Raw genomic sequence first — 14306 nt, forward strand, 5'->3', positions numbered from 1 at the left:
GTAAATATGAATGGATGTCTGAAATTGTACTACAAAAGGAAATCTAAGATTTTCATGATGTTTGAACAATAACTTGACCAGGAACTAAAGGCTTTGAGCTAGCTTACTTAAAGCGTTTATATACTAGGGATCAGAAACCAGCATTTCAGTAGTTAATACAATAACTTTACTATGAGTTACTGGATTTCTACGAAATGTACATTTAGTACAAGTGCCATGCTTCAAACGGATCGCTGGGATTGAGTTTGGGTGTTGTGACCTGAACTGACACGGAATGCGGGACCAGAAGCAATCATTTTCCCGATGAACATATAATAACTTGAGTGAAAGTGAATAGATCTCTTTGAAATTGTGCTATAGTTGCCATACCTCTAATGGAATGCTTCGATTGATTTTGTGGGCTGTACTTATTGCGGGATAAGGAGCCACTGGGATTCTGGTCAAATTCATTTCCTGTGTCAAATATTTAATCACTATCGAAATTCATAGCCGTATCAAAGCTAGAATGGTGTCCATACTTACCCTAACTGTTCTTGGTTCTACATTTGTGGTGGTCTCAAGCTGCGCTCCGTGAAGCATTTTTTATGCAGTAACAAATTGTAGATATTGATAAAACTTTCCAAAAATGGTACCAAACATTTCAGTAAGGTTAATATTGATTATTGACCAAAACACTTAAAACTGCTTTAACTGTCAAATTTGTTCAGTTTTGATAACTGAATTTTGCTGATTCAATGAAAGAAGTTAGTAGTAATGCAATTGAAGTAATGTTGATGATATACCTACATAATATTGTGAAAACGGCGTTTTTTTTTTATTCAAAGAAGATCGATAGCTCTAATCTTATTTTTCGCCATTTCTTCCGAAGATTGCCGATAGGACATTCACCTACGTTAAAAATACTTTCACCTTGGATTACAATAGAAAACAAGTACTATCTTGAAAAAAAAAGATAGCGGACGCAGTAAAATTTTGTTCTTTTTACTTCTAAGTTTCTACATTTCTTTCAAGAAAATAACACATTGCACGTAATTTCAAATTTTCGATGCAGTTTTTTTCGACGCCAGTAAGTTAGCAGTATTTGGCCAATTGGGGAAACAGAATTGCGATCAGGTGACTTGCGTTTCCATAGAAGAGCATCCTTAAGGTCAAAGGGTAAAAAGCGAAACTATACCGACAGCGTCGGGAAAAAAACGGATACACAGGTAACCACATGTTTAGTTTTCAGTTTATTTCATCTATACAGTTACTGACCACATTGCGCCATATTATATCTATACGTAAATGGCAAAAGGATCCTTGCATTGTATTCGAACTTTTTTCTTTTACGGCTTGAGTCCGTCAAAGAAACGGGTCTTCCTTGCCGTTGCTTAACCGCTTTTAACCATTTTAAGAATCGACCCTTACTGCACATGCGCGGATCAAGGTCATCAGAAGTTACATGCATGCGAACTTCATCTAGGTCGACTTCTTGTCCTGCAAGACTATATATTTATCGACACCTATTTCATGTTTCTGATGCATTTTATTTGTGCATACCAAATGAAATTATAAGGAGAAGTACAATTTAGTAAAAATAATTCAAAGTTAAGGCATATTTAAACAGAAACAAAAATGTACGGAAATGACAGCTAAAGCAGCCTTTACTATCTAACAAAGTTTTAAACATGTGGATCTCTGATATTGTGACAAAAGTTTAAGGATTATGACATTCATCGTTCAAGAATTAGAGGCTTAAAATGGCAACCATATCGAGAACTACTTGTTTCTAAACGATAGCAGATGCATGAGTAAAAGCGTATAGATCTATATATTATACCATAAGGTTCCATACCACAAATGAGAAGTTTTGATTGATTATTGCTGGTTTAGTATCCAGGTTACAGACCACCAATTCAACCAATGAGCATTTGGAACGTACGCAAAAATAGTCCTACGCAGAAATTACCCCTGTTCCTCATAGTGCTGTGAAAAAAGTTCTCATCTTATTTAAAAAATTTAAACAGTTTCTGAAAGGAAAAACATTTCTGTACATTTTATAGGTGCATTTTGCTTCTTGTGATGTGAAGCCTAATCTCCATAATGATTTTTAAATATACCCCTATCTTGTGAAAACACTGGGATTTCCCATGCTATTTATAGACCCTTCACTTCCGATGACCAGTACTGCACTGCAAGTCTGCTAACCCCACATGCCATTCTGAGGATTGTGAGCTGACATATGTAGAATCATGCTGATATATAGTCCTCTGCAGGTTAAAGTTAAGGTAAAGTCCAGAGAAGCCATTGAATATTGTGAAATTAGCATAGAAGCCTATGGAAAGTGGAATTAGTGGTTTTTAGCCTCCAGGGTTAAGGAAGGGACCGAAGAAGTAGGTGCGGCTATGTGAGTGGATCTCTGTGCATTCTTTACCAACTTAATCAGACTGGGATTGTTTTTAGAGGTGAATACGGTATCCCTAAAAATATTCTGGACTAAAACCAACTTTTCCTATTTTACTAGACAATGCCTTTTTTAAAGTTGTATCATTTTCTGTATATTTAGAAGTTTTAATGTTCTGACGAATTAAAATGGTGACGATCCTTATAAGTCAATAGGCTGGGAAGGGCCACCGTGCACCTCACTCGTCAACTTCAATGAATGCGATTTTCAGATAAACATTTATAAATTCCATTTATCAATACGAATTAACAGAATATTTTGGAATTTTTTTTTCAGACATCCCTACATTTGTATACCTATTTTATACAAAAACCTAGATTTTTGTGACTCAGTTGTTCCAACGTCGTTAGTCGGCTTGGGATATCACAAATGAAATAAATCAACATATATGATACGTATTACGTCGCCGCTTTCTAATGACCGCACTAGTCAAGCTTTCTAATGGCAGCAGTTGCGGTAACACTAGTCAAGCTTTCTAATGGCAGTAGTTGCAGTGACACTAGTCAAGTTTTCTTATGGCAGCAGTTGCGGTCACACTAGTCAAGCTTTGTAATGGCATTAATTGCCGCCACACGAAAACGAAAAACGAAATTTTTTTCACAAAAAGTAAAAATATTACCACTGCCCGTATTAAACAGGTCTCGGTATGAAATTGCTCGTTTACAACAGAACAACACTTTGGACATTCATTGTGTCCAACATATCTGGTATATTATCACTTGAGTTCTTCAATACATATATAGTTATATAATGGCTTAAAGGGAAAAGTTTCATATTTTCTTATACATTGTTATAATTGAAAACTTCGGACTAGAGGTAATTGGAAACTTTTTATATGGCCGCAAAAAATATGCGGTCGTATAATGGTATCACGCTGTCGTTGTCCTCCGTAGACACTTCAGCGTCTACTCAATAACTTGAGTATTGCCACATAGATCCTTATACATTATAAAGGTTGTTTAGGGGGTATTCTTAGCACAACCTAGGGTGTAGCCTCTTTTTCATTTTGGATATTGAGTAAAATTTGGAAACTGTTTGAATGGAAATTTTTAAGTTCTTTGAACGGTTTCAATCTGTATCAGAATCTTATTTTATGTCAAACATTTAATCACAATCCAATCTCTGAACTATATTAAGCTTAAATGTTGTGTCCATATTTGCCCAAACTGTCCAGAGTTGACCACTGAGGTCGTATCAAGCTGCGCTGTGCGAAGCATATATTATATTTCTGTATTATTAGTTTTGAGGTAATTTTTTTCATGAGTTTGTATGATATTGGAAATGTGTCGGCCATATTTATTATAGGATTAAACACTATTTTTCAAGAATTTATGGATGTGTAATATCGGACAACTCACAAAACAAGTAAAAGTCCGTATGACTTTTATTTGTTTTGTGAGTGATTGGTCCGAATTTGCACATCCATACATTCTGGAAAAAAGTGCTTAACCCTTATAATTCTAATCCCTAGCTATCTGAAATACACTAATAGTTTCTTTTGACCCCCGAAATCGACATTGTAAATCGACATTCAACCGACAACGTAAGATGGTCGTCAATTTCAATATTCAAAGTATTTACGGGCTACTGATAATTATATTCTTTCAAAATTGTTGTTTTGAATATACAATGTCGAAAACGAATGGAATAAAGCAGATAATACCGTTTTAAGCCTCTAAACGACTCTATCTTTTGTCGAAGCGATGGCAGCCATGTTGTTTACGATTCATACATGGAACTTAAACTGATTTAAAAACTCTGATCGCTGAGGTCATAAAAGGGGAACAACGAAAAAGGCATATGCAAATTAGATTGGAATTATTTCGACACTGAAAATTAACTGCAATCAAATGGGCTATACTATCCATTTAAGGCATTGGATCAGGACAGAAGAGGGGACTGGCATACCAACTTTAGCACCAAATTATTACCTACCATTGCATACACTGTACAAGGTTTGGCACTTTTCTAAGTTATCCTGAAGTAATTCAGAAAAAAAAAATGACGTCCGACCACCTACACATGACTACACTCATCGGTGGATTAGTTATTAAGAGAAAAGGATACCCAAGTTTACCTAGGTCAATATCGTTCACGTTTGAACAAGACGTAAAAGCAATGTTGCGGGAGTTCTATCGCTGGTAAATGGTGCTCTATACAACTCATATCTAAGGACAGTCTTGTCAACAAACTGCTATCAGTGCGGATCGAGACAATTGGTCTGCTGTTTGTTAGGACCTTCAATGTACGTAAACTTGTTATGCCCTTGATATGACAGATACACGTATTAAAATGGTGGAAAACAAGAAATTACTACCACGTTTTACACGAGTGACACTTTAATTATATATGTTCCAGACAACAGAACTTCATAAATACGTTTTAATATAAAACAACGTCGTGTTTAACTGATAAGTCCACCAGAAGGGAGGAATGTTTTTAATCAAACAGGTTGATACCCATGTCACTGTCACTGTCATCACTGTCGATTCCTGCAGGCTTATCAGTCTTTGTTTCTGTCTTCTCTACAATGCATAACAATTGGTAAATTAATTGCGGGATTTTATTGTTATTGCAGACAGTTATCCGAAAAGTTTGAAAACCACGGTATCAATTTAAGACATTATCGTGGAGCGGGAACCTAAGACCGTGTACCAAGCCAATATCGATTGAAATTTTCGAGATGGTCGCCACATTCTTAACTTAAGGCGATATTGTCTGCATATCTTGCCGCCGGGGATGTAACGTCGCCGGTCAGAAAGAGACGTTGATGGACAGTTGATGTTATGCTATAAGGTACTGATTGATTCATCACCATACACTCCCGTATGTAAATATTTTTTATTTACAATGAATCATAAACTTGAAACGATTTAGTTTCTTAAAAGCCAAAAATTTGAACAAGAACTCGGGAATAGGACATATTCCCATGATATATGCTTGCGTTAAGTTTTATTCTGATTGCTAATTTTATCAGCTCTTCCCCTCATGTTTCGTCACATATTAAACTCCATAATGCCTTGGATTGAAAACCTAATGTATAGCACTTATAGATCCTATAACGATTCCTTATGCATCCCCAGTGTACTGGTCTTGGTTTGCAATGTAGAGGGAATCAACTTTAATCCTTTCCTTTGCCGCATGCAACCTAGTATTTTAGTATTCAATTGGTCAAACAGTGAAGCTCCAATGACAATAATATATGTACCTGAACTCACTAGCATGACACTTTCTCTTCCTTTCACCACTGCATTATTTGCATGTTGGAACGTTTGGGTGTAAGCCACTTGTTGATTTACCCGAGAAGTGTCTATATGATTGTTCACTAGAACATGCTCCTCTCGAGTTACGATTATATCCATTTCATTGTTCTTCCCAGCATATTATTTAGCAAGGAAGTCGAAAGGTTCGGTTTTATTTTCGTCACTTCTTAAATCTTTGTGGCCTACTGTTGGCAGTAACTTTTCTCCTTGCACATTTTCGGAGTTTTTGTCTCTCTTTGTTTTTAAACTTTTATTAATGCAGACGTCAAAACAATATCATTCGGTGCTGACGTCTAAAGTGTTCTACAGCATCATATCATTGGTATATACATCGAGTGATTTGCATGAGCTTGGTTGCTTCGAAATATTCAAGGTAGCTCCATCTATTATGAAAGTATCTGTTTGTGATGCAGCTGCAGGCAAACGCAATCCATTTTCCAAAATTTGCATCACTTTTGACATTGTAACAAAAATTATAGCTCTGTTCTGCGATATTGATGGTGGAAACTTGTGGCTTTCGTGCCAGAAAAAGTCTTCTAAATCACCATGCCTACTTTGGCAAGAGATGAACAATCTTAAAAACAAGTTGTAGTAAGCTTTTAAACTAGCTGCCTTTGACCTAGAGGTATTAGGGGCAGACGTCGATTTGGAGCCACATAGAGGAAAATTGTTCTTCGTAATGGGCTCATAGAACCAAGATTTTTCATATATAGTTCTGATGACCGCAAAGCCCTGATAGTTTATGCAGTGATTCCAAAAGTTTGTAGTACACAATGTCGTTGGTATCAATAGAGTACAGAGCTTGGAACTCTTTTTCAAATGGATTTCCGATTTCGTCAAATACTTCCACAGGGTTACGTACAAAATTCTGTTTTGTATAAAATGTATTTCCCAAATGCAGTCTGAATTTTTAATTTCAAATTCCCACTTGATTTTGAAAACTCTTCACCAAATCTACCGATAACTGATCCAGCTTTCATCCATCATATAAAAGCTGAATGTTATTTTGTCTGGCCAATGACACCACCATCTTTTGCAACTTTTGAATAGACAGCATGTCTCGAATGGGGATAGTTAGACATCGGACGTAGCTCATAAGATAAAGGAATGACAGCTGAATGACTAATTTAATGCAGAGTCTCAACTAAATTGATCGTATAATCGAGATGACTCATATTTCCAAATTTAATGTTAAGCCCCAGAATTAAAATTGAAGAATTGCTTTTTGCGCAAGGAAAACCATGATAAAATTTCATAGACAGCAATGTTTTCCATATTCATTTCACTTTCCTTGTCAGTTCTAAATGCTCGTTTTGTCAGTTATTTGATGAAATTGTCGTGTTATTTCAATGTTCGAGACTGCAGAGGATAGGATCTTCAGAATCCAGAAAGCAACTTCAGCCTAAACCAAAGCTATTACCCAGTCTGATCCTTTTAGTTACTTTATCATTTCAATGCTGTCATTTTTATGTGCGAACAGCCAAAAGTTATCACAATTGAATCATCACCATAAATGTCTGTTTAGCAGAAAGTAAACAATGGTTGATCTGCTGTCATAACCAGGGTTTGGGTGCGATTTAAGAATTGAGTGATATCTTTAATCAATATTTCGTTTAATCATCGACCCAGTGTGCCTGATCCTGCAGAAATAGCAGTTAGGATTGGATGTTGACTTCTACTTGAGGACCTCTATCCGGCGAAGAATGGCATAACGATCATGATAATGTCTATAGATATCATGTGTTCTTTATTAGGCAATCTTGGTTCTAATCTCTAATTGGTGTTTGCACTATTGGTGTTGGTTGGTTCCGATTTGAGAAAAGCATGTGGTATATTGATCCACGAAATTTCGAAAATTGACCTTTTTTAGATTGAATCACAAATTTTGTATACCAGTATGTTATTGAACTGACGTTTGTGTCTTGCATTAATGAAAGATACCTTGTACGTCTGCCGTTTGGGGTGTAGCCATTTGTGGAGTTCCAGCGTAAGATACATTCACAAGAAAAACTTGGCCTGTAAATAGAATTAGAATTCAAAGATGCATTATTTGCAGATTACATAAGTTATGAAGACTATTGCCATGAATGGATGTTTGTAAATATTACTTTGCACAAAACAATTTTGTTGCCATCTCATTAGTTTTCAGCACTGATTGAGAAATATAGCGAGGTAGGGGAAAGATGAATAATAAAAAAAAACGGATCATTACAAAGAAAAGTAATATGCATGTTTGGAATAATGGGATGGAGTAAGACATATACAATAAATACATGGAAAAATTGATATCATAATTATGTTTAGTACTGATATGGAAATCTATGTTTGCATATAAATCACATATACATTTTCACACAACCTTATTCTTACGAAATACACACTTGGTAGAGCTTGGTCTATATTCATTGACAGTAATTTGAAATGAACCACTATCTATTAATTAGTTTATTAAACGGACATATACAATGTATCAATTGATTTTTAAGTCACTGTCAAATCTGACAAATAACTGCTGCATATAAAAATTAAAACAACTTACCGTCTTTTACCAGCCCTTCAATATTTTGTCCTTTGAGTTTGTCAATGACTAATTTGATTTTGTCATCCTTTGATTCGACACCGACGCTCCCAATGATCTTTTTAATGTCGTCCTCTGTCGGGTTTTCCGTTCCGCCTATAACGGCAAGCATATACGCTGCTACATACCTCATGTCTTAATAATAAATATGCATAAAGAACATTCCATTTTATGTTCAAACAAAACTCCTAATTTTTTTTTATGACTTTTTTATATAAAATTACGACTGAAGAGCACAACCATAAATATGTAGAAAAGAAGTAGAAATGATACACTACATGCTTGTAGTGGAGCGGTCAACCTGGGGAAAGGGTTTTATTTTAAGAGTTTAATGCACCCACCGAACACACACATGGAACTTTTTCAAATTTGTCAATGATATATTAAAGTTCTTTTTAAGACTTGTCTTAAAAAAAATCGTATGGTCCAGTTTTTGTAAAACTCACGTTTATTGTCAAATTTGTGCGCATTTTTAATGTAACATGTTTCTGTACTAAAGTTAAGAAACATGAAGAAGTCAAGAAGATGTAGGCCTTGCTCATATGTAATAATTTAGTCGAGACGTTCTGGCACAGAATTTGCTCCCTCCCAAAAATTTGGCAACAATGACATGAAGGAATATAAGAAAAAATATTCTACAGAAGAACATGTAAAATTTGGATATCACATTCTTTGAACTAGTCTATTTCTAGTAAACGCTGTTTAAGGACAATAAAATTCACTGTTATCTATTAGCAAGAATACGGGCGTTAACAAAAATACCACAAGATTCATTACAAAACTATTGATCAGAAAATATAGTTATTATTTTGATAGTATGTGACAAAGGGTATTAACAGTCAATTGCCTGAATAGATTCCTGCATGTTGCCGGAGTACATTTGAATTTGTTAAAAAAAAAACAGCTATTTAATGAAAAAAAAATCAGTGATAATTTGTTTGTTTTCATTGCATCGTAAATTTACATGTAATTTAGTGAGTAATTATCTGAAGAAATTCACAAACTAAAGAACATATTAACCAATTATGTTAGGCGCGTTCGATTTGTTGTTTCGGGTTTAAATCCTGTTCAATTATTAGACTTTTGTATTTTTTCTTTGCTGATATTAAAACTCATTGAAAAAGTTGTTTTCATCATTTTTAAGAAATATCGGATTAGGATTTGCCGTTAAGCTGTATAATAGGAAAAAAAATCAAAGTCGTCATTGAAATATGTCATCGATTATTTATGATCTCTACTAACATTAATTATTCCGACGCAGTCGGTATAGTACCGCTTTTTACCCCTTGATAATAAAGACGCTCTGCCATGGAAATGCAAGTCACCTGATCGCAATTGTTTCTCGATTGGCCACCTACTGATAGCTTAGTGGCGTTCGAAAAAACAAAATATCGAAAATAGAAAATTGCGTGCCATGTGTTGTTTCCTGAATGAAACGTAGAAAATTATAAATAAAAATAAAACATTTTACTGCGTCGGCTATCTTTTATTTATAAGATGATACTTGTTTCTACTTAATATTTCTTATAAAAAATTATCTTGAATTGAGAAATTAGACATTATTAGATTATTTAATATTTTTTTCAACGAGATAAGCATGAGACACTCCCGCGAGTTGAAAAAAAATATTTAGTAATCTGTTCATCGCTGTTTTGCTGAATTGTAAGGTTTCAGTTTTCTTTTATTTTCAGTTTTATTGACCTAAATATGTAAGTTTTATAAGCGCTGCAAAATTTCCTTTCGGGACTATTTTTTAGCGACGTGCGACCTGACATCACGTATGTAGTGCAGCTGTGATACACATTTTTTTGGGGAAAAAAATCGGTTAACTATGACGAACGCGTTTAAAATTTGTGAAATAATTCGAGATTTATTCATTCTAATTGGGTAATTTACTGTATTTAATCATTTTCCATTGTAGACTAGAAAATATTGCCACAAATTAGCCATTATTTCATACGCAGTAAACAAACAGACGGTTATTTAGGACGTCAAATATTCCTAGGGTGTTTGCTTGTATGTCAGGCGGGGACATAGAAACTAGAGATAATTTTTATTCTCACTCGACTTGCATGAGATTGAAAATTATCGTATAGCAAGATCAAGGGGATTTTAAACAAAATAGCGATAAACTATTCCTAAGAATTCATCAATTTACAAGTGTCATTTAGATATACTTTTGTATGTTTGAATCTTTGAAATGGCAAACCTTGGCAGTCGAATTAAACTAGAACCGAACTCTAGCAAACGCAGCAAAATATCATTAAAACGGGAAAAATGCATAATATGCCAAACTAAAACTCCAGAAAAGTGCTCTGGAAATTTGAAAGGATAAAATAGCTTCCTTGATTTTAATAGAGCTACCATCGGTCCATAGTTTAAAAGACATCAGCTTTGACATTTTTTAGCCCCGTTCTTACTTCATATCGTATTCTAGCAAATAAAATTTAAGTTCTACCAAATTTAGTTGTGATGAATACGGCGGGGACCAAAAATACAACGAAACAGAGGAAAGAGACATTTCCTGAGTTGGTGTGGAACAAGGTCTGACTGGAACAAATGTTTCTTGTGTAATAACAAGTCGTACAAAAAGGATAAAAAGCTTGACAAAGTAGAATCACAGGAGAGAATGGACGACATATTGCTTGTTGCAAATAGACGTTCTGATTTCGAAATAGAGTCGACTTTTTTACATTAACATGAGCATTTTAGAGATAGTGCAATATATCATTCTACATGAAGGTGTATGACCAAATATTTACTTACAACACCAAGCGCTTAAATCAAGGTCAAGGACGGAGATGTAGCCGACCTATGTGACCATAATCAGGAATTTAAAAACTTGATATCAGAGTTTAAGGCCTGATAGACAATAAAAAGGCATATTTGCTTTCAAATTCAAATCATGTCTACCAAAGGAGTAAGTAAGTAAGTAAGTAAGTAAGTAAACTTTATTTAGAGTCGGCATATATATACATTTTAACAAATCAACATGAGCTCTTATGAGCTCTTTAACCGACTATAAAATGTACAAAACAGTAAAACAATACATGGCATCATACAAAATACATAATTATTATAAATAATACGTAGTAAAACATATACTAACCATAGAAAGACATGGTGCTCCAGACAGAAGGATCAAGTACCAGGCAGTAAGCACCACTCTGTATACCGATCCTTAAGTCAGGGGAACCACACTTTATAAGGCTATAGACATAATTAAAATTCAGATATCATATTCAATTATAAAACCATGATCAGATCTGAAACTGGGGAATCAGACACGAGACAGCACAGGTTGAAACTTGCAAGCAGTGCAATTACATTTTTTGCCTCCACACCAACTACTTATATAGGTCTTAAACTGGTTAAAGGAAGTAAGTGGTCTGGCCTCATTTGGTAAAGAGTTTCAAACCTGTGCCGCCTCGTATCTAAAAGATTTTTTGCCAAAAGATGTAGTTTTTGGCCGGGGCACCTCAGCTGTATTTTTATACCTAAAATTATAATTACTATTTTTAATAATAACCAGATCTTGCAAAAATACAGGACATTCCTTATTAATGATTTTGAAAGTCTCCAAGGCAATAGTGCGCATCCGGTGGGTTTTCAAAGATGGTAATTTCGAAAGGTCCAAAAGATAATCGTATGAGCTGGAATAATTATCATAAATAAAACGGAGCGCACGCTCCTGAATTTTTTCAATTTTTGTAGTATTCTTTTCACTACAAAAGTGCCAGGTCAAAGGGCAATAACTAAAGTTTGACATGATAAAAGTCTGTTCAAATGTATTCCAATTCTTTTTAAAACGTTTAATTGCCTTGCAGCCTTCTTACAATTTGAAGTCAATTGTAATACCAAATAATTTTACTTCTTCATCACAAGAAATACTAATACCATATAAATCAAAAGTAATATTTTTGTCATGTGTTCTCTTGCCAACCGAGATGGCTTGGAATTTCTCTGGATTGGCTTGCATTTTATTATCTGAAAATCATTCAATTAAAGATTTACTGTTCTCTTCTAAAGATGAAATAACAGAATTTAAACATTTACCAGATTTTGAAAGGGTATTGTCATCAGCATAGTTATAAAGAGAACAGTTTTTCACAAAGAAAAATAAATCATTTATAAATACATTAAAGAGAACTGGACCAAGTATTGATCCCTGAGGTACCCCTTTAAATATATCCACCATACTACTAGTATTTTGACCAATTTTGACACATTGTTTCCTATTAGAAAGGTAACTAGTAAGTAAATCTGTTGCAGACTTTGATAAACCATAATATTTGAGTTTAAGTAAAAGTAGATCGTTAGGAAGGCAATCAAAGGCCTTAGAAAGGTCCATTAAAATTGCAGCTAAATATTCGCTGTTATCTAAGGCTTTTTTCCAATCTTCAATCACACGCAAAAGAATTGATTGACAACCGAAACCAGATCTAAAAGCGGCCAAAAACGGATTGAAGACTTTATCAAAATGTTCTACCAACTGGATTTGAATAGCATTTTCAAAAAATTTGGATATTGCAGGGAGGACACTAACTGGTCTCTAATTGCCTTTCTCAAGAAAACTATTTTTCTTATGTATTGGAGAAACCTGTGCTTGTTTAAGACAATCAGGAAAGGGAGATTGGGACAAAGACAAATTTACTAAAGTTGTAATAGGCTTGATAATGACGGGTTTTGCCAGATGAAGTAATTTGGGGGAAATGCCGTCAATACCAGTAGCTTTTTTAACATACATCTTCTCGATTCTCTTACGTACAAAATCCTCAGTAATATGATCAAGAGAAAAGGGAATATCAATTAAGTCAGGGTGATTTTCTTGAATGGCTTTTATACTGGGGTGGTCCTCATCAACCTTTTTGATTGTTTCCAATAGTTTTAGCAACATTTACAAAGTAATCATTAAAAATTTCACTGATTTCACTTTGCTCTGTTTTTAGAGCAGAATTTTCCGAAATTATTATCTCCCTTTGACTGATGCTGCCTTTATTGGTCAAAAACGGCTTAACGGTTGGCCAAAAGTCTTTCGACTTCGGACCGCCCGCGCATCTTTCAATAAAATATTGATTAATTGACTTTTTCTTTAACTTTGTAACATAGTTGCGTTGTTTCCTATAATTCTCACAGTTTCTGTCATTATTACATCTTTATTACAAAATTATTACATAACATTTTCTTCAGCTTTTTTCAATTTACAGTTCATATACTTGATTTAGTGTTATGTCTGATTGACTGATCGATTGATCTAATTCGATGAATTTATCAAAATAAGAATCAGTGAATTGTGGTAGTGTACAATTCTTGCAAAACCAAGATATTGAAAACAGGAGTGATTTAACAGCTATACTGTGTTTAATTTAAAAGATCGACTGCTATATTGTAAACCATTTTAGAAATTTCGTCGAAATACCGTCTCAACAGTATCAAGGTAAGTCAAACATTGTTCACAGTTGTGGCATTTCTGTTGAAGAGTAATCAAGGAAACCAATATTCTACCGGAAATCAAGAGAATGCAATCCGGGGACAAAGACCAGACATTGAAAACAGACAAATACAACAAAGAACATAAAATAACTAAAATAATACAAACAAAGTAACAAAAGTAAATGAGCTACTCAGACTCTACTAAAAACTAGGATCATGGTCTATGTGCACTGGTATGGTAAGCGTCTTCTGCTTTTCTAGAAACACCCGTCGGGAGCTACTTATGAACTGATATCTGAGCTTCGGTTTTCACAAATGAGGGATGAAATGGACGTATCCGGCGCAGATAACGATGAACACATTTTGCATAAAGCCACCGAAATTTTACGCCGTGACAAAGAAAAGCTTACAAGCAACCAGTTTTATTCAACTGCTAGTAAGTGTTCACTTTCATTTGCAATTGAAACTATGCTACCTAGTGTTAAAAAAATTGTGTCATGGCTCATAGATGAAAAATCATTCTTGTCTGCATGTAAGCCTAGACAGTTGGCATCTGAAAAATTGACTTGCAATTACAGACTTTGGTGTC

General features: G+C 34.6%; 1 protein-coding gene across 1 annotated transcript; it reads right to left on the bottom strand.

Annotated features, from left to right (window-relative positions):
- Positions 1-7487: 7487 nt before the first annotated feature.
- LOC148608199 (large ribosomal subunit protein P2-like) lies at positions 7488-8413 on the bottom strand. The gene is made up of 2 exons (XM_088545990.1): positions 8246-8413; positions 7488-7722 (listed from the first exon to the last, which is right to left on the bottom strand). The coding sequence occupies exons 1-2, from the start codon at positions 8394-8396 to the stop codon at positions 7634-7636; spliced, it is 240 nt and encodes a 79-aa protein (XP_088402116.1). The 5' UTR covers positions 8397-8413; the 3' UTR covers positions 7488-7633.
- Between the last annotated feature and the right edge of the window lie 5893 nt (positions 8414-14306).

This window comes from Perna viridis, chromosome 9, assembly GCF_037379345.1.
Source record: "Perna viridis isolate PV_CMFRI_1.1 ecotype Kerala chromosome 9, ASM3737934v1, whole genome shotgun sequence".
NCBI lineage: Eukaryota > Metazoa > Mollusca > Bivalvia > Mytilida > Mytilidae > Perna > Perna viridis.

Coding starts and splice junctions, on each gene's coding strand:
- LOC148608199 (XM_088545990.1), bottom strand. CDS start 8,396: ATGCTTGCCGTTATAGGCGGAACGGAAAACCCGACAGAGGACGACATT. Junction 7,723..8,245: donor TGAAGGGCTGGTAAAAGACG/GTAAGTTGTTTT, acceptor TTCTATTTACAG/GCCAAGTTTTTCTTGTGAAT.